Source organism: Myotis myotis, unplaced genomic scaffold, assembly GCF_014108235.1.
Source record: "Myotis myotis isolate mMyoMyo1 unplaced genomic scaffold, mMyoMyo1.p scaffold_m19_p_21, whole genome shotgun sequence".
In the NCBI taxonomy this organism is placed as follows: Eukaryota; Metazoa; Chordata; class Mammalia; order Chiroptera; family Vespertilionidae; genus Myotis; species Myotis myotis.
In genome coordinates, this window is record NW_023416326.1 from 538,522 (window position 1) to 565,375 (window position 26,854).

The 26,854-nt window shown below is 66.5% G+C and overlaps 1 protein-coding gene across 2 annotated transcripts; it reads right to left on the minus strand.

The window, feature by feature from the left end:
- Window positions 1–248: 248 nt before the first annotated feature.
- PKP1 (plakophilin 1) lies at window positions 249–25,970 on the minus strand. Of its 2 annotated transcripts, none has more exons than XM_036354524.1 (14): window positions 22,052–22,115; window positions 18,297–18,397; window positions 10,454–10,845; window positions 9,488–9,632; window positions 8,568–8,775; window positions 7,479–7,656; window positions 6,364–6,478; window positions 5,484–5,639; window positions 4,487–4,663; window positions 4,133–4,286; window positions 3,385–3,571; window positions 2,657–2,741; window positions 2,164–2,269; window positions 249–1,733 (listed from the first exon to the last, which is right to left on the minus strand). In XM_036354524.1, the coding sequence occupies exons 1-13, from the start codon at window positions 22,098–22,100 to the stop codon at window positions 2,195–2,197; spliced, it is 2,022 nt and encodes a 673-aa protein (XP_036210417.1). In that variant the 5' UTR covers window positions 22,101–22,115; the 3' UTR covers window positions 249–1,733; window positions 2,164–2,194. The 2 variants fall into 2 exon arrangements, with proteins under 2 accessions (XP_036210417.1, XP_036210416.1); XM_036354523.1 differs by lacking the exon at window positions 22,052–22,115 and adding an exon at window positions 25,591–25,970 and having other exon boundaries at window positions 253–1,733.
- Window positions 25,971–26,854: the final 884 nt, after the last annotated feature.

Genomic DNA, 26,854 nt, shown 5'->3' on the forward strand with positions numbered 1-26,854 from the left:
GCTTGTTTTCCCGCGGGCGCCCTGCACGGCCACTGGCTGGGTGACGGGGGCATGCTGCCCCCTCCCTGGGCCCCGCTCCCTCATCTGGAAGGTTGGGGTGATACCAGCCTCCCGGGGGGGACCTGTGGACCCTGGACACGGAGCAGGTGTGTGGGGGGTGGCATCCCCATCCCTACAGGGGCACTCTCGGTCCTTGCCTGGCTCGGGGTCAGTAAGAGGCCCCCCCCCCCAATAATACACTGCTTGGAAAGGTCACAGAAATGCCAGCAATTTATTGATTTCAAAAAAGCAAATACATAGCGTATCACACAGGCGAACGGGGCCCGGCCAGGCCAGCACGGAGCTCTCACACCAACACGGAGCAGGGGACGGGGCGCCAGACAGCTCCCAGCACCCCCGGCCCCTCCCACAGCCTGGCTGCTGCCACCCCAGCCGTCCCACCTCCGCGCCAGGCTCCGCGGGCTAGGGCCCAGAGAAGGACATGGGCCACAGGGACTTTCTGCCTGAGGCCCCACAGGGGGCCAGCAAGGCGGGGGCTGGGGCAGGAACACCTGGGCCCCTGGCCCCCTGGCCCCTGAGGTCCGCTCGGGCCACAGCACACGGAGGCCTGTGTCCAGCCAGCTCTTCCCAGGAGGCCCTGCGGTTTCCCATCTGAAATGCACCTGAAGTGGGGTCTTGGGGTGCCGGACCCCCGGAGGGGTCTCTTCTGTCTCATTCGGGTGGAGTCAGGCCGGCCGGCTGGGAGATGGGGGCGGGGGGGCTCTGGCCAAGGCGTGGGCTTGCCAGCGGCCTGATGGGACAGTCCCGTTGCTGGTCTATTTTGCCGTTCCTCCGTGTGTCCCAAACCCCACACCCGCCCTCACTTGAGTCTCCCAGGCACCTCCCGGGAGTTTGAAATGGCCCCTGTCCGGCCCCTCCCCACAGGGCAGATGAAGGGCAAACAGCCGGTCACTCCCTGGCCAGCCCGTGGCTCCCAGCCCCGCGTTTCCGTCTTCCTCCAGCAGCTGGTGCCTTGCCTGCCCCTGGAGACTAGGATGACACTCACAGGCTGAGCCCACAGACACGGGATCCCCCCTCCCTGAGCCCCACTCCCCTAGGAGGGACCCCACAGGGCGAACCAGGTGTGGCTCTGCGGGTCGGTGGCCTTGTCAGGCACCCAGACTGACCCATGAGACCCACGGGCCTCAACACCCAGCCCCCCTCCTTCCTGCCAAGCTGCCTCCAGAGGGGGAAGGGCTGCCCCTGGGGGACGGTCCCCCTGCAGGGCCCTGGGGGGGAGCCCGGGGGCACCCACAAAGCACAGGGTAAGACACAGGAGAGCCTCCTCCGCCTTTGAGCTGCATCGACAGCTGCCTAGCACCTGTGGTTCACGGCCAAGCCCATAGGCTCACACACACACACACAACACACACACACACACGTGCACGCACCCACACACACGTGCACCCATGCACACACACGCGTGCACACACACTTACGTTATACATATATATATATACCATTTCTCAGCAAAGGAAGTATGGACATGGGAAAAAGCTCTTAACTCAAGAAAGGCACCCCCCCCCACCCTCCCCAGCCCCCATTGCCAAGGGGAAAAAAAAGAATCTAAAAATCTCTCCATCTTCCACAGTTTTCAGGTTTTGCTCTCGGTTGCTTGAACTTTTCCGAATACTGCACAGGTGGGCAGAACAACCCTCCGGCCAGGCCGAGGTCTCCGTGGGGTCGTGTCATTTCTGCAAAGGGAGGAGGTCGTGGCAGGCGGTGAGGGCAGGGGCACCCCGGTGAGGGCAGGGGCACCCCGGTGAGGGCAGGGGCACCCCGGTAAGGGCAGGGGCACCCCGGTGAGGGCAGGGGCACCCCCATGAGGGCAGGGGCACCCCCATGAGGCAGGAGCACCCCGGTGAGGGCAGGGGCACCCTGGTGAGGGCAGGGGCATCCCAGTGAGGGCAGGGGCACCCCATGAGGGCAGGGGCACCCCCATGAGGACAGGGGCATCCCGGTGAGGGCAGGGGCACCCCCATGAGGGCAGGGGCACCCCGGTGAGGGCAGGGGCACCCCGGTGAGGATGCTCGGGGAGCTCGGGGCCGGCCCCTTGCCCTGAGACTGGCCAAGGCCACAGGGGTCCCAGGGCCCCCCTGACCCGGGGGCAGGGCTGAGCCTCACCTGCAAGCCAAGCCTGCTCGGGCAGCCCCTCTCAGAACCGGGAGGTGAAGTTCCGGAGGCTGTTGGCCCCGCCTAAGGCTCCCAGCATGTTCCTGTCGAAGCCTTGCTGCAGAGGGGGGACAGCAACGTGTGGGTCCCGCGTCCGCGCCCCCGCAGGCCTGCTCGCCCGCCTCCTCTCCCGCCCCATCCGGAGGCTCTCGGGCCTCTGAGACCCCATCCTCCCGTCTCACCGCCCCCCCAGACACCCCCTCCCCGCCCTGCTCCGCCCCCTCCCTTGGTCTCTGCAGAGATGCCGGACCCGGTCGTCACACAGGCGTCATTCCACACCCTCCGTCTCCCTTCTTTCCGAGCCAAACTGCGGTGGCAGGTGCACCCTTGGCCACCACTTCCTCCCCACCCACCAGCCTGGCCAGCGGTGACCTGAGGTCACTGGGACATCAGCCATCGGACCCAGGGCTTCCGGGGCGCCCGGCCCGCAGGGGGGCGGCCTTACCTGTCGGAGGATGTTCTGCAGTTCCTTGCTGGACCACATGTCAGACAGGAGCAGCCGAGCGGCCTCGGCAGCCTTGGGGGAGGCGCTGCGCAGGCGGGAAGTGCGTTGTGGGCGAGGCTCCGGGGGACACGCGGTCAGCCCCCTCCCTCCCACCCTCACCTCCGGGTCTCGGAGACACGGGGGACCCACCCCGGGGAGCACCAGAGAGGAGCTGCACTCGGCATCCGGCTGTCACTCCACCCCCCGCCCCTGCCCCTGGAGCTGCCCCCACGGTTCTCCCCAGGGCCCTCCGTTCGGGTCCCCACCCCGGCCCTTGTGCTGGGAGGGGAGAGAATAAAGCTCCCGCACAGCCCGGCCGGCGTGGCTCAGCGGTGGAGCGTCCACCTGTGAACCAGGAGGTCACGGTTCGATTCCCGTCAGGTCAGGGGCACAGGCCCGGATGGCGGGCTCGACCCCAGTCGGGGGCGTGCAGGAGGCAGCCGATCCATGATTCTCTCTCATTCCTCTCGGAAATCAATAAAAATATATTTGGGGGAAAAAAAAAATGAAGAAGGCTCCCGCCCAGCCCCTGCCTCCTGCTGGCCTGACCCTCTGAGGACACAGTGTCCCCGGGTGGCCCCGGCCGAGAAGGCGCTGCCCTGGGGCCCGGCTGCTGGACCCTGAGCTCGGGAAGGCTGGGGGGCGGGGCGGGGCAGGGGGAGGGGTGGGGGGCGGCGGCCCCTGCGCACCTGCTGCGACACAGGTTGACGATGTTGTTGATCATGCTGCTGGAGAAGAACTGCTTGGCCACGTGCGGCTGCGAAGCCATCAGGTTCCGCACGGTGTAGCAGGCCGAGGACAGGATGTCTTCTGAGTTGCTGGTGTTGCCCGTGTGGCTGGTCAGCAGCCGGGTCACCTCGGGGAACACTTGGTTCCCTGGAGAGAAGGGGGGCAGGCGGGGAGGTGGTCAGGGGACTAAGGGAGAGGGGGGCTGGGGACCCGGGTGGGGCCTCCCACACCTGCTGTCCACCCCAGGTGACCGGCCCCTTCCTTCCCACCTCCAAGCGTCCCTCCTGGAGGCTCGCCCCGGGAGGCGGGTAGAAGGTGACCTTCCAGTGGCCCAGGAGAGTGGGGGGCGGGGGGCGGCCTGGCTGTCGGGGGGGGCCTGGCTGTGGGGGGCCCTGGCTGTGGGGGGCGGCCTGGCTGTGGGGGGGGGCCCTGGCTGTGGGGGGACGGCCTGGCTGTGGGGGGGCCTGGCTGTCGGGGGGGGGGCGGCCTGGCTGGGGGGGCCTGGCTGTGCGGGGTCCTGGGCTGTGGGGGGGGTCCTGGCTGTGGGGGGGGCCTGGCTGTGGGGGGGGGCCTGGGCTGTGCGGGGTCCTGGGCTGTGCGGGGTCCTGGGCTGTGGGGGGGGCCTGGCTGTCGGGGGGGGCGGCCTGGCTGTGGGGGGGCCTGGCGGGGGGGGCCTGGCTGTGGGGGGGGCCTGGGCCGGGTGCTCACCCATGGCTCGGTGCAGCGCCGGGTGGCGGGACATGTTGCTCAGCAGGGAGGCGCCGGAGCGCACCACGTCCGAGTTGCCCGACTGCAGCAGGCGCGCGATCTGCGGCAGCCCTTTCTCCTTGAGGCCGATCAGCTGGCTCATGCCGCTGGACATCTGAACAGAGGACCCAGTGAGGCCCGGCCTGAGCTCCCGGGGCCCCAGGGCTGAGGAGGAGGGGGTGGGGGACCCCAAGGAGAGGCCTGGCCCTTCCTCTCCTGCACGGGACTCAGGATGGGGGGCGGGGGGGGGGAGAGGCAGGGAGCAGCCTGCAGGGGGCTGAGGCCGGGGGGCAGGGGGGGCGGGGGCCTCCTCACCAGCCCCTTGCTGGCCGTCAGGTTCTGCAGGGCCCCCGCACAGGCCTCCAGGGTGGCGTCCTTCTTGCTCTTGCCCATGAGGTTCAGGTAGGTGCGGATGGCATCCGAGTGGTACAGCCAGCTGCTGCCCTTGGGGTTGGTCTCCTCCTCGGGGAGGGGGCAGTCGTAGTTGTTGTTCTGGGGACCAAGGGCAGGTCAGCAGGCGCCTCTGCAGGGACGGAACCCAAGCTGCCCCCCCACCCTGCTCCCCCTGCCTCAGGGCCTGGTTCCCGCCCTGGCGCCCACGCAGGGCCCCTTCCCTCACTGGGGCCACGAGAAAGAGTGAGGGAGGCCCGGCTGGTGTGGCTCAGTGGTTGAGCATCGACCTATGAACCAGGAGGTCGGGGTTCGATTCCCGGTCGGGGCACAGGCCCGGGTTGCGGGCTCGAGCCCCAGTGTGGGGCGTGCAGGAGGCAGCCGATCCATGATGCTCTCTCATCATGGATGCTTCTCTCTCTCCCTCTCCCTCTCCCTTCCTCTCTGAAATCAATTTAAAAAATGTAACAACAGTGAGGGCCCTGCCGTGGGCCGCGGGGTCAGGTCCGAGGAGAGAAGGCGCCCCGTCTCTCGGGAGGGGACCAGCCTTTGGCCCAGCCTGGCAGCGCGGTGGCGGCTGTGGGGGCTCGAGCCACGCTGCTTCCTGCCCCAGAGGCGGGTGGCCGGGGCTCGGGCCCACAGTCCTGCCCCGTGGAATAAACCTGCCCTCAGGACCCAGCACCTTCTGCTTCTGGGGAACCCAGAGACACTCAGGCAACGGGGACCAGGCCAGAGAGGGGTTAGCACCCTGGTCACCCCGAATCTCAGCGCTAAGGGGGATGATGGGGACACTGTGAGACTGGCAGGGGTCGGATGCCCCCTGCCCAGCTCCCGGAGGGTGGCAGGCTCCCGTGGGCAGAGAGGGCGGGAGGCCGGGCCTGGGGGTGGAGGTGGGGTGGCGGGAGAGGCCCGGGCCCCTCACCATCATCTTGTCGCTCTTGTTGCTGAAGCAGCCGGTGGAGGACTTCTCGGTGTAGGCGTTGCGGGCGTTGTACTCCAGCTGGCGGTAGCGGGTGGGCACCTCGGCGTCCAGGCGGTACGAGAGGTTGTGGAGGACACACATGCAGTTCTCCACGGACTGGGGGTGAGAGAGCGTGGGCCTGAGCCGCGGTGGGTGCTGCCCGGGCTCGAGGCCCAAGGGGGTTGCTGCCTGTCTCCCCTTCTGGCTGCTCAGACTGGCTCTGGGAGCCTCAGTCTCCCCGGCTGTAAAATGGGGCTGAAGTCACCTGCTCTGGGCTAATGGGAAGGTTGCACGTGGGAGGTGCCTGTCCAGGGGCCCAGCACCTAGTAGGGCAGCAGACAGAGGCGTGTGTCTCCTGCTCTGGCCAACGTGCCCGGGGTCAGAAGGGTACGGGAGCTGTCCTGGCATCTGTAGGTTCAAAAGCCACTGAGCCCGGTCAATCCATGAACCAGGAGGTCACTGGTTTGTTTCCCGGTCAGGGCACACGCCTGGGTTGTGGGCCCCATCCCCAACCAGTAGGGGGCGTGCAGGAGGCAGCCGATCCATGATTCTCTGTCATCATGGATGTTTCTCTCTCTCTCTCTCTCTCTCTCTCCCTTCCTCTTTGAAATCAATAAAAAAAATATAGATAGATAGGTAGGTAGACAGATAGGTATAGATATAGATAGATAGATAGATAGATAGATAGGTATTTAGATAGTTAGATGATAGATAGATAAATAGATAGATAGATAAAAAAGCAAGATGCCCACTGGGACCAGGCTGAGCAGCCCAGCACAGGTTCTGTCCGCAGGCCCTGCTGTCCCTTCTGATGGTGGTGCCCCCGGGGCTGAGCCCTCACCTTGTCGTCGCAGCGGCTGGCGGCCACGCAGTTCTGGACGTAGGCCATGAGGGCGTCGATGAGCCCCGCGTAGTTGCGCATGGTCTGCCGGCCCGCGTCGGCCGAGCTGAGGTTCCTGAGGGACGGAGAGGGGGTGGTGGGCGCCTGCAGGAGGCTTGGTCGGGGGCGCCCAGAGAGGACAGGGGAGCGGAGGGAGGAGGGAGGGGGGAAGGAGAAGCCGAGGGGCCGGCTCTGGCGGCGAGGCCCTTTCCACCTCTCTGTCCGCCCACGGAGTCCACCAGCCCGACGGTCCTGCGTGTCCGTGGCTCTTGTGGCCCCGGGCACCGGTGGACCAGGGGCTGGGTGGAGCCCTGCCTGCCTGCCCGTCTCTTTCTGGGGGCGCTGGGGGGCCGGTGCTCATCTGGGGAGGGAGCCAGAGGTCCCTCCCCGCAGCCTGGGCCTGGTCTTTCATCTCTAGCCTCTGCTCCCAGGCGGCTGGCTGGGGGGCCGGGGGGAGCTGAGACCCAGAGCCCCTTGCCAACGGCACCCCAGCCTGTGAGGGCCCCCAGGGCTTGGGGGAGACAACCCCCTGGGAGCAGGTGTGACCCCCTTAAGGAATCCGCTCCACCACGCCCGCCCGCCCCGCCTGGCACCCACTCCCAGCTCCTAAAGCTGTGGGGAAGTGAGGCCCCGCCCCCCAGCGCCCCGAGGGGCCTCGCCACACCCCACGGAGGCCAAGAAGCGCCAACTTCATGCCAATGATGAACGTCGGGGAGGGTTTTTGCCCGCAGCCCGGAGGTGACTCATGAGCAGCCGGGATAGACTTTTGTCTAAAAGAAGGCTCTTCAAGATGGGACAAGAGACGCATTTTTCCAGGGGCCGAGGAGGGAGGGCCCGTTTGGATGGGCAGACCCAGTGTTCCCGCTCTGAGATGCCTGCCCTTGTCGGCCGGGGTCCCTCAGAGAACGCGAGGAAAGTGGGGAGGTGGGGAGGCACCCGGGGCCAGGGGTGGTGCGGCTGTGCCCTGGCCCAGTGAGTCTTGGCTGAGCTGGAGCTGCCTGGGGGAGGGAGGGGAGCAGGGTGTGCGGCTGGACCCCAGGGCCCCAGGTGGGCGGGCAGACGCCCTCTGCTCTCACCTCAGGCAGCCGGTGGCGTTGAAGAAGACCTCAGGGTCCACCAGCTCCCGGGACAGGTTGCTGTTGCCATCGCCCCAGCCGGAGAAGGGGATGATGACGCGGTCGGCCAGCACGGGCAGGGCGTCCGAGATCAGCTCCTCCTTCAGCTCGTCCGTGGAGGACAGGTTCCAGAGCAGCCCTGGGGGTGGGGACAGTGGCCCCGTCACATGCCGGCTCAGGGGGGCCCCCTCAGCCCGTTCTGGCCAACGAGCCTACTGGACTGTCCCGTGCAGCTAGACCTGGTCGATCGAATCTCTGGTCCCATAGTTTCCCGAGCTTTCTGTGTAGCTCAAAATTAACGCACAGGGACGGTGATCCAAACCCACGGATCAGCCGGCCGGCGTGGCTCCGTGGTTGAGCGTCGACCTATGAGCCGGGAGCTCAGGGTTCGATTCCCGGTCGGGGCACAGGCCCGAGTTGCTGACTCAGTCCCCAGTGTGGGGGCGTGCAGGAGGCAGTCGAGTGATGATTCTCTCTCATCATTGATGTTTCTCTCTCTGGCTCCGTCTCCCTTCCTCTCAGAAATCAATAAAAATGTTTAAAACAACAACAAGAAAAACCATTGATGGGTGGTTTTCAATCGGAATCATAACACTCAGAGTCTCCCACTGGTCTCTGTTTTCTACCCGAGAATCATTCCAGGAAGACGCATCCCTGTCCCACACGGTCTCACATTCCCCGTCCAATCGAGGCTGCGTAGTGACGGGTTTCTGGGCCCGGCCCTCCGTGTCAGCACGTATTTTTGGACACGGGGGAGATGAGATGTTGGAGACCTATTGGCCCCTGACCCTGTCGCCTAGAAACCCCCAGGTCTGCTGGAGGGGGGTCCTGCCTGGGCAGCGACCTTCCACCCCTTGCCCATGATCCTCCGAAGGCCTGGACCCCCGCGAGCATGCACCATGCCCAGGGTCACCATCTGGCCCCCAGGAGCCTGGCCACAGCTGGTGCCAAGGGTGCCCAGGACAGCAGCCTGCACCTGTGGGTGGCCCCGCCCAGGGGGACGACCCGCCCAGCCGCCCTGCCCTCCACCCCCGTGGCCGGGCTGCCTACCCGTCAGCTGTTTCTGGATCTCCGTGCTCCGGGTGGTCCTCAGGAGGCTGACGGCCTCCCGGATCCCGCCCTGCCTGCGGGTCTCCAGCTTGTTGGTGGCGCTCCGGAACACCAGGTTGCGCAGGGCCCCGGCCGCGGCCTGCTGCACGTTCTGGTTGGGGCTGCGGAGGAGGTCCACCAGCTTGCTGATGCCGCTCAGCTGATAGACCTGGGGGACAGGGAGGCGGCTCAGACCACAGGCCCTACCTTCCCTTCGGAGACCTTCACGCCAGCCCCCGTGAACGCGCGGTGCGGCCCAATGGGAACGGGCCAGACCAGGAGCCAAGACGGGGACTGAGCCCAGCCGGTGTGGCTCAGGGGTTGAGCATCGACCTAGGAACCAGGAGGTCAGGGTTCGATTCCCGGTCAGGGCACAGGCCCGGGTTGCAGGCTTGATCCTTAGTGGGGGGCGTGCGGGAGGCAGCCGATCCATGGTTCTCTCTCGTCATTGGTGTTTCTATCTCTCTCTCCCTCTCCCTTCCTCTCTGAAATCAATAAAAATATATTAAAAAAAAAAAAGACGGGGACTCAGATCCTGACGCCCCCACCTCCTGGCAGACACACTCAGGGGAGCCCCCTCCTGCCTGAGCCCCATTTCCTCCCCTGGGGTTCGGTGGTGAAGACCAGATGGGAAAGGTCCATGCAACCCAAGGGCTTTGCTCTGCGCAGAAGGTCAAGTTGCCCAAGCTCTGACCTTGGGCAATGCCAAGCACACTGCTCGCCCCAGGCAGCTGGGCAGAGTGGGAGGGAGCTGACCATGCCCCCCGCCCCCCATCTGTAAATGCAGGCTCAGACGGATGCCAGCCAGGCCCTGCCCAGACCAACGGTGGGAGTGGGGCTGGGGCGGGGGGGGGGGGGGCCCATGGTGTGCAGCCAGGTACCTGCTGCTTGGCCGACTCATCCTGGAAGCAGGTGTGCTGGATGTAGTAGGCCCCGATGGCCTGGTACTTCTCATCCTGGGAGCACAGGTACTGCACGGCCTTGGGGATGGTCAGCCCGCTGCACTCGATGTCCTCACTGCAGATCCTGTGGGGAGTGGCCGCGGGGGTGGGTTACAGGGGCCCTGGGGCAGGGGTTGGGATGTCATCTTTGCACACCCAAGCTGGCACAGCTACACCTGCCCTGGAGAGAGCGAGGGCAAGGCCCAGCTGGGGACAAGCCCCACCTGGGGACAAGGCCCACCTGGGGACAAGCCCACCTGGGGACAACCCCACCTGGGGACAAGGCCCACCTGGGGACAAGGCCCAGCTGGGGACAAGCCCACCTGGGGACAAGGCCCACCTGGGGACAAGCCCACCTGGGGACAAGGCCCACCTGGGGACAAGGCCCACCTGAGGACAAGCCCACCTGGGGACAAGCCCACCTGGGGACAAGGCCCACCTGGGGACAAGGCCCAGCTGGGGACAAGCCCACCTGGGGACAAGGCCGACCTGGGGACAAGCCCACCTGGGGACACCTCTGTGCAACAGCTCCTCCAGGGGAGGGAGAAGGCTCACCCTGGGGAAGGCTCCGTGAGCATCCCTGAGGGGCCAGGGGATGACCACCATCCTGTCCCACCCTAGCCCCTTCCCTTCCCAGCGCAGACCACGCCCCACCAAAGCCCCGCCCACCACCCAGACACCACCCTCACCAGCTCAGACCACGCCCCTCACAGCCCCAGCGAAGTCCCCACCCCATCCCCCCATCTGCTCCTCTCTGGCACAGGCCCCGCCCCCAGCCCAGGCCCCGCCCCCCGCCAAGGCCCCATCCCCATCTCCATCCCTCTCCTCTCTGGCACAGGCCCCGCCCCCTCTCTGGCACAGGCCCCGCCCCCCGCCCAGGCCCCGCCCCCGCCCAGCCGCACTCACTTGGAGCTGGCCCGCGAGTGGCCGAAGGACATGTCCTTGTTGCAGGAGATGGGCGGGACGCACACCGGGTCCTGCTTGGAGGCGCAGGAGGGCGGGCGCACCGGGCACTTCTTGGCGGGCTTCTGGCCGCTGCAGGTGCTGTAGAAGCTGTAGCGGCTCTGGGCCGTCTTGTGGCCCTTGGCGCCCAGCGTGCCCTTGCGCAGGGTGCCCCGCGGGTCGCAGTAGAGGTCGGGCTCGCTGCGGCTGGCCTTGATCTTCTGCAGGAAGCAGATGTCGCTGCCCGCGCCCGTGTGGCAGGCGCCCCGGGGGTAGTGGCGGCCCCAGTTCTCCATCTGGCTGTAGGAGCTGAAGCGCCGGTTGTCGGCTTCCCGCTTGAGGGTCCCATTGTAGAGCTGGCCGAGAGAGGGGGGCGGCTCAGGGCAGGGTCCCCCGGCCCCAAGCGATGCTCACGGAGCCCCACAAGGTGTGAGGCCCAGGAGCCTGACCCGGCGTCCGACATATTATTTCTCAGACTCGAGGCTGCCGCCCATTATGGGTGATGAAACCAGTTTAGAGGCGGTGACCATCATTTTAAAGAGCAGACTCCAGTCCGGCCGGGGTGGCTCAGCGGTTGAGCGCCGACCTCTGAACCAGGAGGTCGGGGTTTGATTCCCCGTCAGGACACACGCCCAGGCTGCCCACTGGTCCAGAGACCTCCCCTCTCCCCCACTGCCCAGGTCTCAGCCCTGGAGCCTGCGGGATGTGCCTGGAGCCCACGGTGCCACCGCCATCTGGGCCTGGGCCATGGCGCTCGCCAACGCCACCCACGCACCCAGCTGTGCGCCCGGGCAGGGGCGGGCTTCTCCCCACACTGGGTCCAACCCTCCTGCCCTGGGGGAGCTGGGGTGCGGGGGTTGGGAGGGAAGTGAGCAGGGACGGGCAGGGGGCAGGGGGCTGGGGAGGGGGCAGCGTGGTGAGCGCCAGATGGCCGGACTGCACACCTTGAGGATAACGTGCCAAGTATGCAGTTAGGCCCCGCCCCCTCGCCCCCACTCTCCCAGGGAAAGCCAGTGACTCCCAAGCCCCAGCCTTAGATGGAAAAGGGACAGGAGCGCCTTGTTCTCCCCACAGGACACGCCCGCCGTCATCTGTCACCTGACGAGGGCCCAGGCGCTCATCCTGGTGCAGACCCAGCGCCCCTGGGACCCCGCGGGGGGAGCCTCACAAAGGGGCTCTGGGCCTCAGCTTCCCCGGCTGGGGAGGAGCAGGGGCAGCCAGGCCATGGGGAGGGGTCCTGGTGGGTCCCCAGGGGGCCGGGGGGATACCTGTGGACTGCACTCCCAGCCTCCCACCAGCCACATTCCAGCAGCCTCGCCCATTTCTGGGAACCCCACCCAGCTCCCCTGTGCCTGGGGCAGGTGGGCGGTACTGTCTGGGGTGGCCCAGCCCTCCCTGTACAGACGGCCTGTGTCCCAGCTAGCACCTGTGACTGCTCTCCTTCCCCCCCACCCCCTCTCTCTCTCTTAAAAACATAATTTTTAATGATTTCAGAGAGGAAGGGGGAGAGAGGGAGAGAAACATCAATCAACTGCCTCCTGCCCGCCCCCTACTGGTGACGGAGCCCGAAACCCGGGAATCGAACCGTGACCTCCTGGTTCATAGGTCGGCCCTCAACCCCCGAGCCACGCTGGCCAGGCCGTTCTCCCTTTTCTATCTGAGTCACATGGCACCGGCACCGCGGGCTCCAGGCACAGCCCTCGGGCTCACTGGGCCGAGACACGGGCAGTGGGGAGGCTCTGGAGCCGCACTTTCTGGGCCCCTGGCCCGGTGGGCAGCCTCCAGCCAGTCACTGACACCCAGGAGCCTCAGTTTCCCCGTCTGTAAAGCTGGTGGGACAATCGCTGTGCCCCCGGAGGACCCAGCGAGCGAATGTCCGTGGAGCACGTAGGGCGGTGCACATCCGTGTCCCGCTGACGCCCACAATGGGGACAGGCCGGCCGCCCCCAGGACCCGGCTGAAGGTTTGACAGCCAAAGCCCCGCCCCCCCAGAGGGGCTGCCAGGTGGGCACAAGAGGGGGGTGAACCCGGATGCCAGGACAGCCCGGGCGAGGGGTCCGCACTGGGGGCTTCCCCCCAGGGCCACAGGTAAGGCCTCGTAGTTGCATAAAAGTAGAGGCACGTGGTCCAGCCAGCTGGCACCCGGAGGAACGGCGTGGGCGCGGCTGGCATCCCGGGAGGACAATCCTCCTCTGTGCAGGGACCGGAGCCTGGCAGCCCCGGGGCCCCGAAGGCCAGGAGTGCCTCCCAGTCACCGCGACGACGAGGATGCCCCCTCCATTCCCATCGGCGGGAATGCACACCTGGCCCAGCAGATAGGAGAGCTGGCTCCCAGGCACCCCCCCCCACACACACACACAGATAGCGATCTGCTGGCCAAGCCTCTTCTGAATACACACCCCCTTGTCTGGGTCTCTCCGGCCTCCCTGGGAGCCTCCAGCCGCAGCTGCGATGGTCATAGAACATTCCAAAGGCAAGAACCTGACTTCCTGGGGGTGCAGCCGACCCCTCCATCACAGAGAGGACTGGGCTGGACAGCAGGGGGCGCCTGGGAGGTGTACCTCCCGCCCCCCCCCCCCCTCGGGAGACCATGGGGCTCTTGGGGAGGCGACACCTTGCCTGCCCTCCAAGGGGGAGCCCAGGGTCTCTCCCGCCCCAGGCCCCGTGCTGCCCCCTTTTCTGCTAATGACGGGGCGCTGGGGCTCACCCAGCTTCCGCCCTCCTCCCGCCCTTACCTCCCCCCCCCCCCCGGGAGCTCCCCAGCCCACGTCTCTCTTCCTTTTCCTTCTTTCTTTCTTTTTAAAAAACATATAATGTTATTGATGTCAGAGAGGAAGGGAGAGGGAGACAGACACAGAAACGTCAGTGATGAGAGAGGATCATGGATCGGCCGCCTCCTGCATGCCCCCCCCCCCCCCGGGGGATCGAGCCCACAACCCGGGCACGTGCCCTGATGGAGAATGGAACCCTGACCTCCTGGCTCATAGGTCGATGCTCAGCCACTGAGCCACATTGGCCAGCCTGGCTTCCTTTCCCTCCTTTCCTTTCCCTCCCAGAGCTCCCCCCACCCCCACTGTTTTGTGGGTGAGGGGACAGTTCTACGGGGTGACCAGACCGAAGCCAAGCAGGGCTCGCGTCAGCCCGGGGCCTCACAGGGCTGAGCACAGCCCCCCTGCCCTCCCGTCTGAGGCCCCCAATCAGCACCCGAGGCCATCGGCCGGGACAGGGACCCCCCGGGCGGGAGGGAAGGGGCGGCTTCTCGTGTCCCCCCATCTGGGGATCTTCCGACGCCCCCTTTCCACTCCCGTGCCCAGGCTGAGCCCGGCTCATGGGTCTCCACGGCCCAGGCCCAGATCCGGGGCCTCCGCAGCCCTGCCCTGTCTGCAGGCCTGGCGCCTGCCGGGGGGAGCCAACCTTGACCTCCCTCAGACTAAGCGTCACTAGCCGGAGTCTGCCCGGGAGCCCGCAGTGTCTCTGCCGCGGACACCACACATGCCTGGCCGCGCCCCTCCCAGCCCCCGGCCCAGGAGCCCCGCTTCTGCTCAGACGGCCCCCCATCCTGCCGCCCTCCGCTCCCAGCCTGCATTCCTTCCTTCCTTCCCGAGGATGTTCTCCCACTGAATTTAGAGAGTGTGGGAGAGAGAGGGAAAGACAGAGAGAAACATCGATGTGAGGGCATCTGTGCCAGGTGGAGACTCGGCTGGGGGTTGGCACGGGGTGCCCAGGGCCACTGTAGGCACCAAGGTGCTTCGGGCTGCTCCAGGAGCTGCTGGGGTGGGGTGGGGTGTTCTCTCTGGGGACAAGCCAGGCGGTGGGGGGCCCAGCCTGGGGCCAGCTGTCGGGGTCCATGAGCCTCCCGTGCCCTTGCCCGGGCGGCAGCAGCTGGGGGGCCGTGGCTGACCAGGCCGAAGCTGCCCGGCCCCTTGGGAGCCAGGGACGTGCTGGGCCGGCCGGGATGAAAAGGCCTTGGTCCCGGCCATGAGCCCGTGTGAAACCAGCCAGGTGAGGCCGGCCCGACCGGCTCTCCGGGGCGCGCCCTGCTCCTCCCGGCCGGCACACCCAGCAGCGCCCGGCAGGCCACCTCCATCACCCTTCCCAGGGAGCCCTGCACAGGGTGCCACGCAGTGCCAGGCGGCCTCGTGCCCCTCAGGCCCGGGGAGGGCTCTCGCGAGAGGGGGGTCTGGCCTGGGAGCGCCCGGGGGCGGGATCTACTGTCCGCTGACCCCCTCAGCGCCTCGTGGACCCTCCTGGGATTGGGGTCAGGGCTGGGCAGTCAGCGGTGGCAGGGGGACCGGGCAGGTGGCAGGCAGCTCTGCCCCACCCTCGCCAGGGGTCTGGACAGCACAGGCCCTTTCTCAGCAAAGGCTGCTGGGAGGGGGCACTCGAGGCCCAGGGCTGGGCGCTGGGGTTGGGGGGGAGGGGGGCAGGGAGCCTGCTGGCTCAGCAGAGGGAGGGAGCGTGGGAGCCACGGCCTGAGTCACCAAAGGTGGGACTTTGGCGTTGGGGGTGGGGTGAGGGGTGGGGTGTGGGGGTGCCGGTCCCTGTCTCCTCCTGGGCAGACTCCCCTGTGGCCAGGAGCAGGGTGGGCCTGGCGCTGAGCTGGGGCGGGGCAAGGCTCGGGGGTCATCTGGTCCCACCACCATTTGTTTCCTATTTTGTTATCTGTGAATCCTCACCCCAGGATATTTTCCCATTGATTTTTAGGGAGAGTGGAAGAGAGAGGGAGAGACAGAGAGAAACATCGATGTGAGAGAAACACATTGATGGGTGGCCTCCTGCACGCGCCCCGACCAGGGCCCAGGCCGGGGAGGAGCCTGCAACCCAGGTACGTGCCCTGGACCGGAATCGAACCCGGGACCCTTCGGTCTGCAGGCTGACGCTCTACCCACTGAGCCACACCGGCTGGGGCTGTATTCTCCGACTTCTCTGAGCAAGAACACAGGCTATGGGATGTCAGGACCGCCAGGAGCTGGTCTGAGCCCAGGCCTCACCCACCCCTCGGCCTGGAGGAGGGACCTCAGGCCTCTGAGACGCGGGAAATCAGCACGAACGGGAGCCCCTCCCACGCAGCCGGGCCCTGGGCAGCAGGCGCTTCTGCCCCGGAGGCCGACCACCCCGATGGGCAGGAGCTTACGGAGGGGGCTCATCCCTGGGGGGCACCCCAGACAGAGGCGCCTGCCGCTGGCTTCTGCCACAGTTTAAATACAGGGAGTGTCCCGGGCTCAGCCAGGTGTCTGTGAGGACAGGCTGGGAGCCGGCTGTGCTTTCTGGGTGGGGGTGGGGGTGGGTGGGTGGGGTGGGTGCGGGGCCTGGGCTCGGCCCGTCCCTGCAGCTCCCGACTCCTCGCTCTCAGGCACGTCCTGTCCCTCGGCAAGTGCGATGCCGTCTGTTCTTGTTGGGGGAGCGCCTGGGGCCCCCCTGGGACCCTCCTATCTCCCGGGGCGGGTGGCAGTGAGTCACGGCTGGCACGGGGACACGGAGTTGGCACACACACCCACCGTTCCCTCGCTCGCTCTGGGAGCCGGAGCCAGGCCTGCGGGGGGGGGGGGGGGTGTAGGGGGAGGAGGGAGCTGTGGCCCCTCAATTTCCTCCCCTGGGCCCCCGGAGCAGGCAGAGGCCCGCCAGGCGTGGCCCGAGGAGCCACTGGCACATCTGGCAAGGGCGTTCGGAGCTGAGGGGGGTGAGCCGGGAGGGGGTCAGCCGGTGGGGGCGGGATGGTGCTAAGTCAGGTGGTTGCTGGATGGGGCCACACTGGCTCTCTGCAAAGAGAAGGGGAGGGAGGCCTGCCTCTCTCCCTCCCACTGAGGCGTGGGAGGGGGGTCCCACGGCTCCTGTGTGTGTCCGATCTCGGCCGGGAGGTCCCCAGGCAGGGGACCCGCTGGGCCCCAACCTCTGTTACCTTTCCCCCTGCTCTCCTTCTCCCTGCTGCTCCCCCCGCCCCCCCTTGCCCAGCCCTCGCTCATCTGCCGGCGGGCCTGGCTCCAATAGGCATGATTCCGTTTCCTCCTCCTCCTCGGCCCTCCCTGGCCAAAGCCCCGTGTGCACGCAGCTCCCTGCCGTTCCCAGAGCCTCCGCAGAGCTGAGAGGAGACAGGACGTGCCCCGGCAGGTGCCCTGGCGTGAGTCATGTCTGAGGCCCTGCCAGGAGGGAGGGGCAGGAGGGTGGGCCTTGGGGTGCGGGAAAGAGAAGGGATTTTCCCTGGTGGTCAGAACACGGGGGGAAGGGGGGGTGCATTGGGAGCCGCTGAGCTGGAGCCAATGCTCACGGTGGGCCAAGGGCGATGCCCACGGCGCCTGGTTACAAAGTTTCCTGCTTGTAACCAAGTCGGCTACACGCAGCGCTGCTGCAACAATGTATCAACCTGTGAGTGACGTTGGCTCCCCGGTGGCCCCGCCCCCCTTTCCCAGATGGGAGGGCAGCACCCAGAGGCGTCGGGCGGTTTATCTGGAGTCTCCCAGCAGGGCCGAGCCTCCCGGTACCACCTGCATCGTCAGCATCCGAGAGATTGTTCCCCTCGCCTGCCTGCGGGTCCCACCCAGCGCCCCGCCCTCCTGGCTCTCGCCGACCCCACCTGTCTGGCTGGTCGCCGCTCTGTGTCAAAGCTCTGGATTCACACCTGGGCCTGCCCCGCCGCCCCCTTAGGGTCTGTCCCCTGGACTCACGCTGCGCCCAGGGTATCAACTGACATTAAGAATCAGAAAAAAGGGACGGAGGGACCTGGGTTTGCAGCAGATCCTGGTTGTGTTCCCTTCAGTCCCTCAGCAAAAACAAACAAACAAACACACACCAAACACCAGGCCTCCTAAATGAGCCCCAACGAGAAGCTCGGAAGGAAGGATCACGCTGACAAGAGGACTCCTGGCTCATAAACACCCCCACCCCCGCCGTCTCTCCTGCCCAGGACCCGGCAACCAGGGGGTGACGTCACTGAGCCACGAGCCCCTCGCAGACGGGGCCCAGGCCCCCACGGAAATCAGCCTCCACTCCCGCCCGCACGATGCTTCGAGGACCTCGAAAAGGAGTTTTCCAACAACAGTACAGACTTGTTGAAATCGACATCAACGGAAGCCATAGAAATGGGGCCGGGAGACGTCCTGGGGGTCACCTGGGAAGACGGCAAGGGGCTGGGGGGACAGGGTCTCAATCATCTCTACCCGCGTCAACTGAGCAACAACAAAACCTTAGGTCTCGCTCCAACCACAAGCGGACCCCAGAGAGCTCACATCCGCCGTGCGACCCAATCAGACGCTGCCAAGCGGACTCGAAAAAGTGACCTTTGGCAGACGCTTTTAAAGAAGGTTTCTCCTTGGAGACATTCAGAAATATCCAAGGAGCCCAGACAAGGGGGGGATGAAGAGCCCCCTGCGGCCGTGGCTGGTGTGGCTCGGTGGTCAGAGCGCCGGCCTCTGTACCGAAGTGGTCACGGGTTCGATTCCCGGTCAAGGGCATGTACCTGGGTTGCAGGTTCGATCCCCAGCCCCGGTTGGGGGTCTGTGCAGGAGGCAGCCCATCCCTGTGTCTCTCTCACATCCACGTTTCTCTCTCTCCCTCCCTCCTTCCCTCCCTCCTTCCCTTCCACTCTGACAAAAACCAATGGAAAAATATCCGTGGGTGAGGATTTTAAAAAATAAAGATATTTTCTTGATGCTTTTGAAGAATTGCACTCAGAAACATCCCCTCAGCCCAGATAGGAGATGCGTCAAGGGCCCTGCTCAGAGCTGGGGGTCCCCCCTCTGCATCCGTGCGGTTTCCTGCACCCTAGACCCCCCCCCCCCCCGCAGACACTCGGCGCCCCTGAGCTCCTTACCGGGTAGCCCCATGAGCCGCTGCCCGCCTGCAGCTTGGAGTAGTAGCTTCGGTTGGCGGTGCCGTAGTTGTAATTGTCAGCCAGGCCGTCATACATGGAACCTGAGGGAAGGCAGGGGTTAGGATCGTGTGGCTGGCCAGGCTCCTCCCCACCCTCCTTGTCGGGCATCGCCTCCATCCAGGGCCAGATGCCCCTCGAGGGGGCCAGGTCTGAACCTTGCGTGAGAGGCAGGGACCAGAGGGGCCTGTGCTGTCCCCCTCCTCCCCCTCCTCCTCCTCCTCCTCTTCCTCCCCCTCCAGGGCCTGCAGACAGCAGCTGGGACAGAGAGTCTCGGGCGACCCACTCCTGGGGCCCCTGGGGCTCTCCGGTGGCGTCGGCTGACACCTACAGGCCAACAACTGTCCCGGGGGGCCCTGGAGCAGCGCCGTCCCATTCCAGGGGATCAGGACCCCGCGTCCCAGAAGGATGAGCCTCTGGCTCGGGGAGGACCCGCGGGAGAGGGACATGCCGGCCGGAGCTCAAGGTCAGGGCCGCAGAGCAGCCTCTGCAGGTTGGAGTCCACCTGGGGGCAGGACGCTGGCTCCGCCCTCCGCCTGGCCCCACGGGGGACCTCCCGCCCCTTCCTGCATCCCTGGCCAGAGAAGGGGGTGAGGATTAATTACTGTTTTGTGAGCCCCGAGCCCCACAATGACAGGCTTCTCGGGCGACGGTGTCATTAGCGACAGATGGCTTTGCATCGCGGAGCAGCGTGGGGTTGGGGTTCCTGGGGGGTCCCCTTCTCTCCTCGCCCCTTCACCAGATGGCAGGGGCCGGGGGGGCCTGAAGGACAGCCCCTACGGTCCTTGAGACAGGCTCACAGCGACAGGCCGGGACCCCGCTCCCATGCCTTGTCTGCTGTTTCTCCTCGGCCTCCACCGTCGGCCTCACCAGTTCAGAGCCAAGTTCAAGGTGTCCTCCCCCAGGAGGCCTGTCCTGACTGACCACGGCCACCTCTGCCCGCTCTGCCGTCTGGGCCCAAGTCGCACCCCGCCCAGAGTCCCGCTCCCAACGCTGCCGTGCGAGGGGCGCCCGTGACCCCGACATCCAGAGCAAGACTGGGCCCCCGTCTAGTCCAGTGATGGTCTCAGGGGCCTCTGAGAGCCTCCTAGGGGGGTGGCCCCCCGTCTTCCTCAGGGGTTGGCTGGCAGCAGCCTCGAGGCTCTGTCTAGGGGGCGGGGCTTGCTGGAGGCTCAGTACGTGAGCCCCAACCCCACCTGCCACCCCCACTCAGACTCCCAAGCCTTGGGGAGGTGAGGGGGGATTGCACCATGAGTGAGAGTAGGGGGAGCAGCCTTAGAGGGTGGCAGGTAGCCCGGCCAGTGTGGCTCAGTGGTTCAGCGTCGACCTATGAACCAGGAGGTCAGGGTTTGATTCCTGGTCAGGGCACAGGCCCGGGTTGTGGGCTCGATCCCCAGTGGGGGGCATGCAGGAGGCAGCCAATCCATGATCCTCTCTCATCATGGATGTTTCTCTCTCTCTTTCCTCCTCCCTTCCTCTCTGAGATCAATAAACAAAAATTTTTAAAAAAGGTGTCAAGTGTCCCTGCCTGGTGCCACCTCCTCTGTGCAATGCCATCTGCCCTCCTGCCCCCCGCCCGACCTCAGAGGCCAGGACACTGACCCCTGACCCCGTTCCCCGATCACAGCCGATCCATTGGCCATTCGCGGCCCCGGGAGCCGGGAGGCCTTCACATTGGTTGGGCTCCGGCCTTTGGGCAATGAGCCTCAGCTTCCTCCTCCATAAAAAGGGGTGCCCTCTGTGCACCCCAAGGCCCACAGGGCTCTGGGGCCCGAGGGGGTGATTACAGTGACACGTGCCCGCTGGCCTCCAGGGACGCCGGCTTCTCCTCTCCAGGGTCAGGGTTCAGCACAAGGAAGAGGCACCCTCACCTACGCGACCCACAGCCTCCTGGCCGCTGGCCTCGGGCTCCCCGGGCCGCCTGTCCCCGAGTCCACAGGCTCGTCCTGGGGGCCCCGACTCACGGCGAGCTCCTTGCTGAGTGGGGGTGGCTTGCTGCCCCCCTTTCTCCAGAATCTGCCCCTCCCCCCCTATAAAGGAGGCCTCTGTCAGGAGGGGCCTGGGAGGGGCTGCGGCCAGGCGGCCAGGGGGCCAGGCGCACGGCCCGTCCCATCGCCTCCCTCCGTCCACGCACCTGACTCCCTGCCCGGCTTGGCAGGCCCGGTGCACCTGGCTGTTGCCTACGCACAGGCAGTTCTCGCCAAAGGGCAGGCGTGGGTCAGCCAACGGCTCCCAGATGGAAACTCTGGGTGGTGACAGACAGTCCCGGGGCCCCAGGAGGCCTCCCGCGGGGAGCGCAGGCTCCCACGGCCTCCGCCCGTCTCCAGACAGACCTGTCAGCGGTGAGGTCACCACCCCTCGGTCATCGGGGAGCATCCCTCCCTCGCAGCAGCGCCTGCCGCCTCCCTCTCGCGTTCTCCTGTGGCTGGTGGGCGTTCTCTGCCGTGGAGGCGGGGGTGCGAGTGGGGGGGACAAGGCCAGCCCTGGAATGCCAGCCCCCCTGTCCAGGGGTGACAGGGGTGGGCATGTAACTCTCACTTCTGGTCGGGCCAAGGCCCAGGGCTCCTGAATTTGGGGGTCAGCCCAGCTGGCGTGACTCTGCCGTTGAGGGTCGACCTAGGAACCAAGAGGTCACGGTTCGATTCAGGGTCAGGGCACATGCCCATCCCCAACCAGTGGGGGGCGTGCAGGAGGCAGCCGATCCATGATTCTCATCACTGGTGTTTCTCTCTCCCTCTCTCTTCCTCTCTGAAATCAATAAAAATATATTAAAAAATGGATTTGGGGGGAGACACCTGACTCCCGCCGTAGATGCTTGGCTCGCCTTCCCTGCGGGAACGGGGCTGCCATCACGCTGGCCCAAGGCTGTGAGGGAGGGAGGAGGCCAGAGCCGTGCGCACCTGGGCTCACGCCTGGCGGTGGGCCTTGGGGTCAGAGGGCGCAGGCGGGAGGCGAGCTCTGTTCACACGAGAGCTGCTCGCACAACAGAAAGCGACTTTTCCCCTTCCTGAGCCTGGGGGGAGGGGCGGGGATTGGGGGGTCTGGCTGGTAAGTATTAGCCTCGAAGTTAGTTCAACAGCCAGGACATGGGGCTTCTCCATGAGACTAAGGGGGCGGGTGCGACCGCTCTCACCCCTCCGCCTGGTCCCCAGCTTCTCTAGAGCTCACCACCTCCATGAAGCCCTCCTTGACTACCTCACCCCGATCCCGTCACCCGGGGCCGATGGTCTTCTCTGTACGGGGCATGGTGAGGGTGGTGCCCCTGCCCAGCCCTCCCAGGGAAGGCCCCCAGGCCCCCTGCTGGCTGGTCAGGGAAACCAGGAAGAGAGAGAGCAGCTGAGCGCAGCTCTAGAGCCGCGGTCGCCTCCTTGAGGTGGGGTTCCTGGTCCAGGGGTGGCCAGGGAGTCACCCCGCCTTCCAGGTGACCCTCCCCATCCCACTGTCTCTCCAGATGGGTGGACACGCCCCTGGCAAAGGGTGGCGCTCCTCGGGGAACCTGGCTGTCCCCGGACCTGTGCACCATCCCCAGGTGGCCTCGCCCCCCGGAACCCCAGGTCCAACAGCAAGTGTCTCAGGGGGCGGTGCCTCCCTAGTGCATCAGCTGCTGTGCCCACACCCTGCACCTGGCCCCAGCCAATCGGAAACCGGCCCCTGGGGAGGCCCAGCCCTGCACCCTGGGAGCCGCCAGGCCTTCTCACCTGCAGAAGCTTGCAGGGTGCGTCGGCTGCCTGCCTCGCTAGGGCACATGGATTCGTCCTCCCATGGGGACAGGCGGGCTTCTGCCGAGGTGACTCATCCTTCACCCCCAGCTCCCCAGGCGGCACACCCACCCCACCTGCGCCGTCTCCCTGTCTCTCTCCTTCCCAGCCCAGCGCTCTCCCCGCGTTTCAAACGCTGCACCTCCCCGAGGTGACCCCGCCCAGCTCTGGGCACGGCAAACCCCGTGGCAGAGTCCCTGCCCACTGCCCACTGCCCACTGCCCACTGCCCACTGCCCAGCGGCTCCAGGGCTCCTTGGAGCGTGGCTCCTGTACATGCCATGTGTGCGTGTGCATGTGTGTGTGTGCATGTGCATGCGTGTGTGTATGTGCATGCGTGTGTGTGCATGTGCGTGTGATGTACCTACAGATAAGGCCACATGAGGCCGTCACACACCTTCTGGGTGCCGTGCCCCATCCCAGGAGTGGGTCCCAGGTTGCACAGTTAGGACGACTGCGGGTGGGGATTCACAGTTTTGTGGGTGCGGAGAGAATTGTGTGTGTGTGTGTGTGTGTTTATAAAAAACTCTCCGCCAATGAGCCGAACCAGGGCCGCGGCGGTTGCCGTGTGAGCCCCTGGAACGCCCGCGTTGCTGCATGCGTTGCGACAGGCCGGCGGAAATTCTGGTTCAAACTCCGCTTCGAGCCAAGATTCGCGGTAAAGAAGCCAAAATTGGTTCATTTGAAGTTTAATTAGTGGTTCGCCGCCGAGCAAGCTAAGGCACAACTGGGCCTCTTACCAGCCCCCGCCCCAGCCTCGGTCCCGAAAACACGGCCCCACACGGGATGTCTGGGCACGGTCTGGGGTCCGGGAGGGGCCCCCCTGGGCCTGGGGGAGTGGGGGCCTAGCCCGAGCCTACCCCCAGGAGGCCTCAAGTCCCTGTGCCCTGTGAGGGACAGGGAGACGGCACCCCCAGTCTGCGCCCCACCCCCATCTGCCCAGGGAGAGGGACGGGTCTGCCATTGGAGGTGGGAGAAGGGAGGCCCGAGGCTGAAGGTAAAAGTCCCAGCTGTCCCAGCAGCAGGAGACACGCCTGGTGAATGGCGCTACGGGGTGAGGGCCCCCCCATCTCCCCGGGGAGCAGCAGCGGGGCTTGGGGTCGGGTCAGATGGGATCTGGGGAAGCTTCAAAAGCCACCAAAAACCCCTGTGTGGACAGTGTCTCCTTAACCCCCCACCAGCCCCTGGTCAGCACCCCTGCAGGGAGAGCCCATCTCTGCAGGCCAGGGCTCCGGCCGAGATCCCTGCGGGCACCACATCCCCTGTCCCCCACACTCTGGGCCAGTTCAGGGGAAGAGCCCCCTAGGCTGACAGGCTCTGAGCAGCCTCCTTCCGGGGGGTCTCCAGGCCCTAGACCCTCCCCCCCACTGCGGCTCGGGGGTGAGTTTCTGGGAGGCCCTGACGGACAGGCCCTTGGGCCCAGGCTCCTTCCCCAGCGCTCCCCTCCAGGGACAAGACAGAGAGAACTGTGGGTTCCCTTGAGATGCTTCCCGGGTGCCAGGAGCGGGGGGCCCCCGAATTCTTCACTAGGAGATCCCTGATGGGCCCCACAGGCCGGAGAATCTCATGGATCACACAGAATCAGGGTCCCAGTCTGTCCAGCGGGACCTGGGACATGTCCTGGGGGGAGTGTGGCCCTTCACAGCTGCCAAGCCCCCCTCCCAGGCACCAGAGCGGGTGCCCGGGATATAAAGGAGCTCGAGGAAGAGGGAGAGAAGCCAGCGGCCTGGGATGAGCAGGGGAGGCTGGGGTGGAGCTGACGGGGCAGACAGGGAGCTGATGAAACAAAGCCGCTCAACCAGATGCACCAGCTCGGCTGACCTCACCGCCTCTCCCAGCCCCGAAGCCGATGCCAGTGCCGATGCAGCCTGGGCCTGGCCCCTGTGGGAACCTGGCCGCAGGTGGGGGCCCGGGACACACCTGCAGGGGCAGGCCCGGGAGCCCCGTGTATAGAGAGGTACCCATGAGCCACCAGGGTCAGCCCTCCCTGGCCGAAGGCCTCTGGGGGACCCCGTGATGGTGGGAAGGGGAGGGTTTGGGCACCAGGGCTGCCTTGAGGGTTTTTTGGGGCTGCGAGCCCGGAGCTGAGGCCAGAGGGGAAGGGGGACAGGTGCAGGGACCGGAGTAGATTGGCCGCAGCTGTGACTGGGCCGAGGCCAGAAATGGGGCCTTTGTTACCCCAAACCTTCGAGTGAGCAGCTAGCGGGGCACCCACTAAAGGAGGAGACAGAGGATCTGGAGGTCGCGTGACCTTGAGTGGAGGTCGCAGGAGAAGGGCCAGGGGCCCAGCCCGGGGCTGAGGATCTGGGGTCCTGGGGGGCCCTCAGCCAGCCACTTCTCTCCCTCCAACAGGACAGTGAGAGAGGACAGAAGCCAGCGGTGGACAGTGACCTGGGGGAAGGGGTTGTAGTCTCTTCCCTCCCCCGGCCCTTGTTCACCAGCCCCCTCTCTCCCGTGAGGCCTGGACCCCGTCCTCACATCCTGGTTTGCAGTCTTTCGTCTTTATTCCCATTGGACTCAATTTTTACTAAAAAAACCAAAGGCTCACGAACTGGTGTGTGATTCTTTGTATGAACGCATTTGGCCTGAAGTTTCTCCACAAGCGCCTTCAGATACTGTATTTCCCTCCCGTCAGATACTGTATCTCCCTCCTTGAGTTTCGGGGGCCCCTATCCTCTCCCCCTCACCCAGTCTGGGCACTTTGGGGGTGGGGAGGGCTGCCTGGTCAAACGAGCACCCAGATTGAGCAGACACGCGCCCCCATGAGGGCTCAGCCAGGGGCCCAGGGGGACCCCCAATTGCCAACCTGGGTCCCTCCTCTTCACCATGAGCCGAGCTGAGGGCAGTAGGGAGAATCGTGGGAAACGGGGGTTCCCGTTGGCTCCCAGGGGAAGAGGGTGTCCCCAGACCCGCTTCTGGTCCCCAGATCTGCCTGGCCCCCCGCCCCCAGGGAGCACAGTGGGGGGCGGGGGTGCCCGCTGAACTGCTGTTGCGGCAACAAGAACCTGTCCCCGCCCCGCAGCGCCTCTCCTGTCCCCCATTCGGTTCTGGCGACACCCTGGCTCCCTGGAATCCACGCGCTGCCCCGCCTGGACCGGATCCCACCCGCCTGGGCGCTGGTTGCCCCGTTCCTGCGCCGCCCAAAAAGGATGGGGGGCCCCCCGGTGAGGAAGAACCCAGCGGCCGCAGCCCCTGGGGGAGCAGAGGCAGGAAAGGAGCAGGGTTGCGGGGGGAGGGGGGGAGAAAGCCGTCGGGGGCCCGGAAGGAGGGGGCCGCTGCTCCCCGCCCCCCCCACCGCCCCGTCGTCGGGACAGGTCGGGGAGCTCTGGGTTTGCACCCGGCTTAGCCCCGGCCTCAGCCACACTCCCTGGTCCCCCTGCGCCCCCGGGGCCGTGCGCGCCGTCACGGCCTCCTGCCAGGGGCGCACGCACTCCCCCCCTCCTTCCCCTTCCCCGCGCGCGCGCGCGCACGAGCCGGTACCTCGGTTGGAGTGGGTCAGCGTGGACGACTGCGAGGACTTGGACTTCTGCCGCCGGACCGTCATCATCACCTGCTCCTGCACGCGCTGCTTGCCCGACGTGCCCGTCTTCATCTTCTGGTCCGAGGGCAGCGCCAGCGTCGAGTGGTCCTGGTTGGGGAAGCACTCGTAGGCCAGCGCGGTCTTGAGCGGCGAGTGGTTCATGGCGGCGGCGGGGGCGCGGGCCGGGCCGGGCCGGGCGTGCGGGAGGCGGGAGGCGGGAGGCGCGAGGTGCGGGCGGGAGGCGCGCGGGGCGGCGGAGGGCTGAGGGCGCTCAGCGGCTCCCGGGGCCCATAGACTTGGTGCGGTGCGTGCGCGCGGCTGCTCCGGCTGCTCCTGGCGCCTCCGCCCGGCTGCTGCAGCTCCGGGCTCTGGCCGGGCCCGCCCTCCGCCAGATATACCGCCCCCGCCTGCACCGCCCCCTCCGCCCGCCGAGCCTGTGCCGTCGGAGCGCGCTCCTGGGGGGCAGGGCGCTCCTGCGTGTGGGACCGGGCCCCGTCCTCTCCCCCGCCCCCCTCCACGCGCGGGTGAGTTCCCGGGAGCCGCCCCTCGTCGGCCCGGCCCCGTTCCTCCCGCTCAGGGAGAAACTCTGTGCTCAGCTCGGGCCCCGGGGCCGGGGAGGCTTCCCTCGAGGAAGGAGATGGTCTGGCGGCTCCTGGACGTGGCCCGCGCGGCCCAGCCGCCTCCGCCCCAGGTCCGGGCGGGGCCCCGGTGGGCGAGGGCTCCCGGCTGGAGGCAGAAGCGCGTGCCCGGTCCCAAGGGCTCCTGTGAGACACGCCGTTCCCCGCGGAGAGTGGGGTGGGGCACGAGGCCTGAAACGGGACACCTGTCTCGCGTGGGGACCCACCCGCCCCCGCAAAGCACGTGTGGATCCGTTGGAAGCGCCAGACTCAGCCCCTAAAAGTGGAGCCTGGCACACAGGAGGGGCTCGATGAAAACAATACGCTTTGTCCTGGCTGGTGTGGTTCGGTGGATAGAGCGCCGGCCTGCAGACCAAAGGGTCCTGGGTTCGATTCCGGTCGAGGGCACGGACCTGGGTGCAGGTTGGTCCCAGGCCAGGGCCCTGGTGGAGGGCACGTGCAGGAGGCAACCCATCCATGTGTGTCTCTCATATCGGTGTTTCTCTCTGTCTCTCCCTCTCTCTTCCTCTCTCCCTAAAAATCAATGGGAAAATGTCCTCCGGTGAGGATTGCCCAAAATAAAATAAATAAATACTTTTTGACCAGC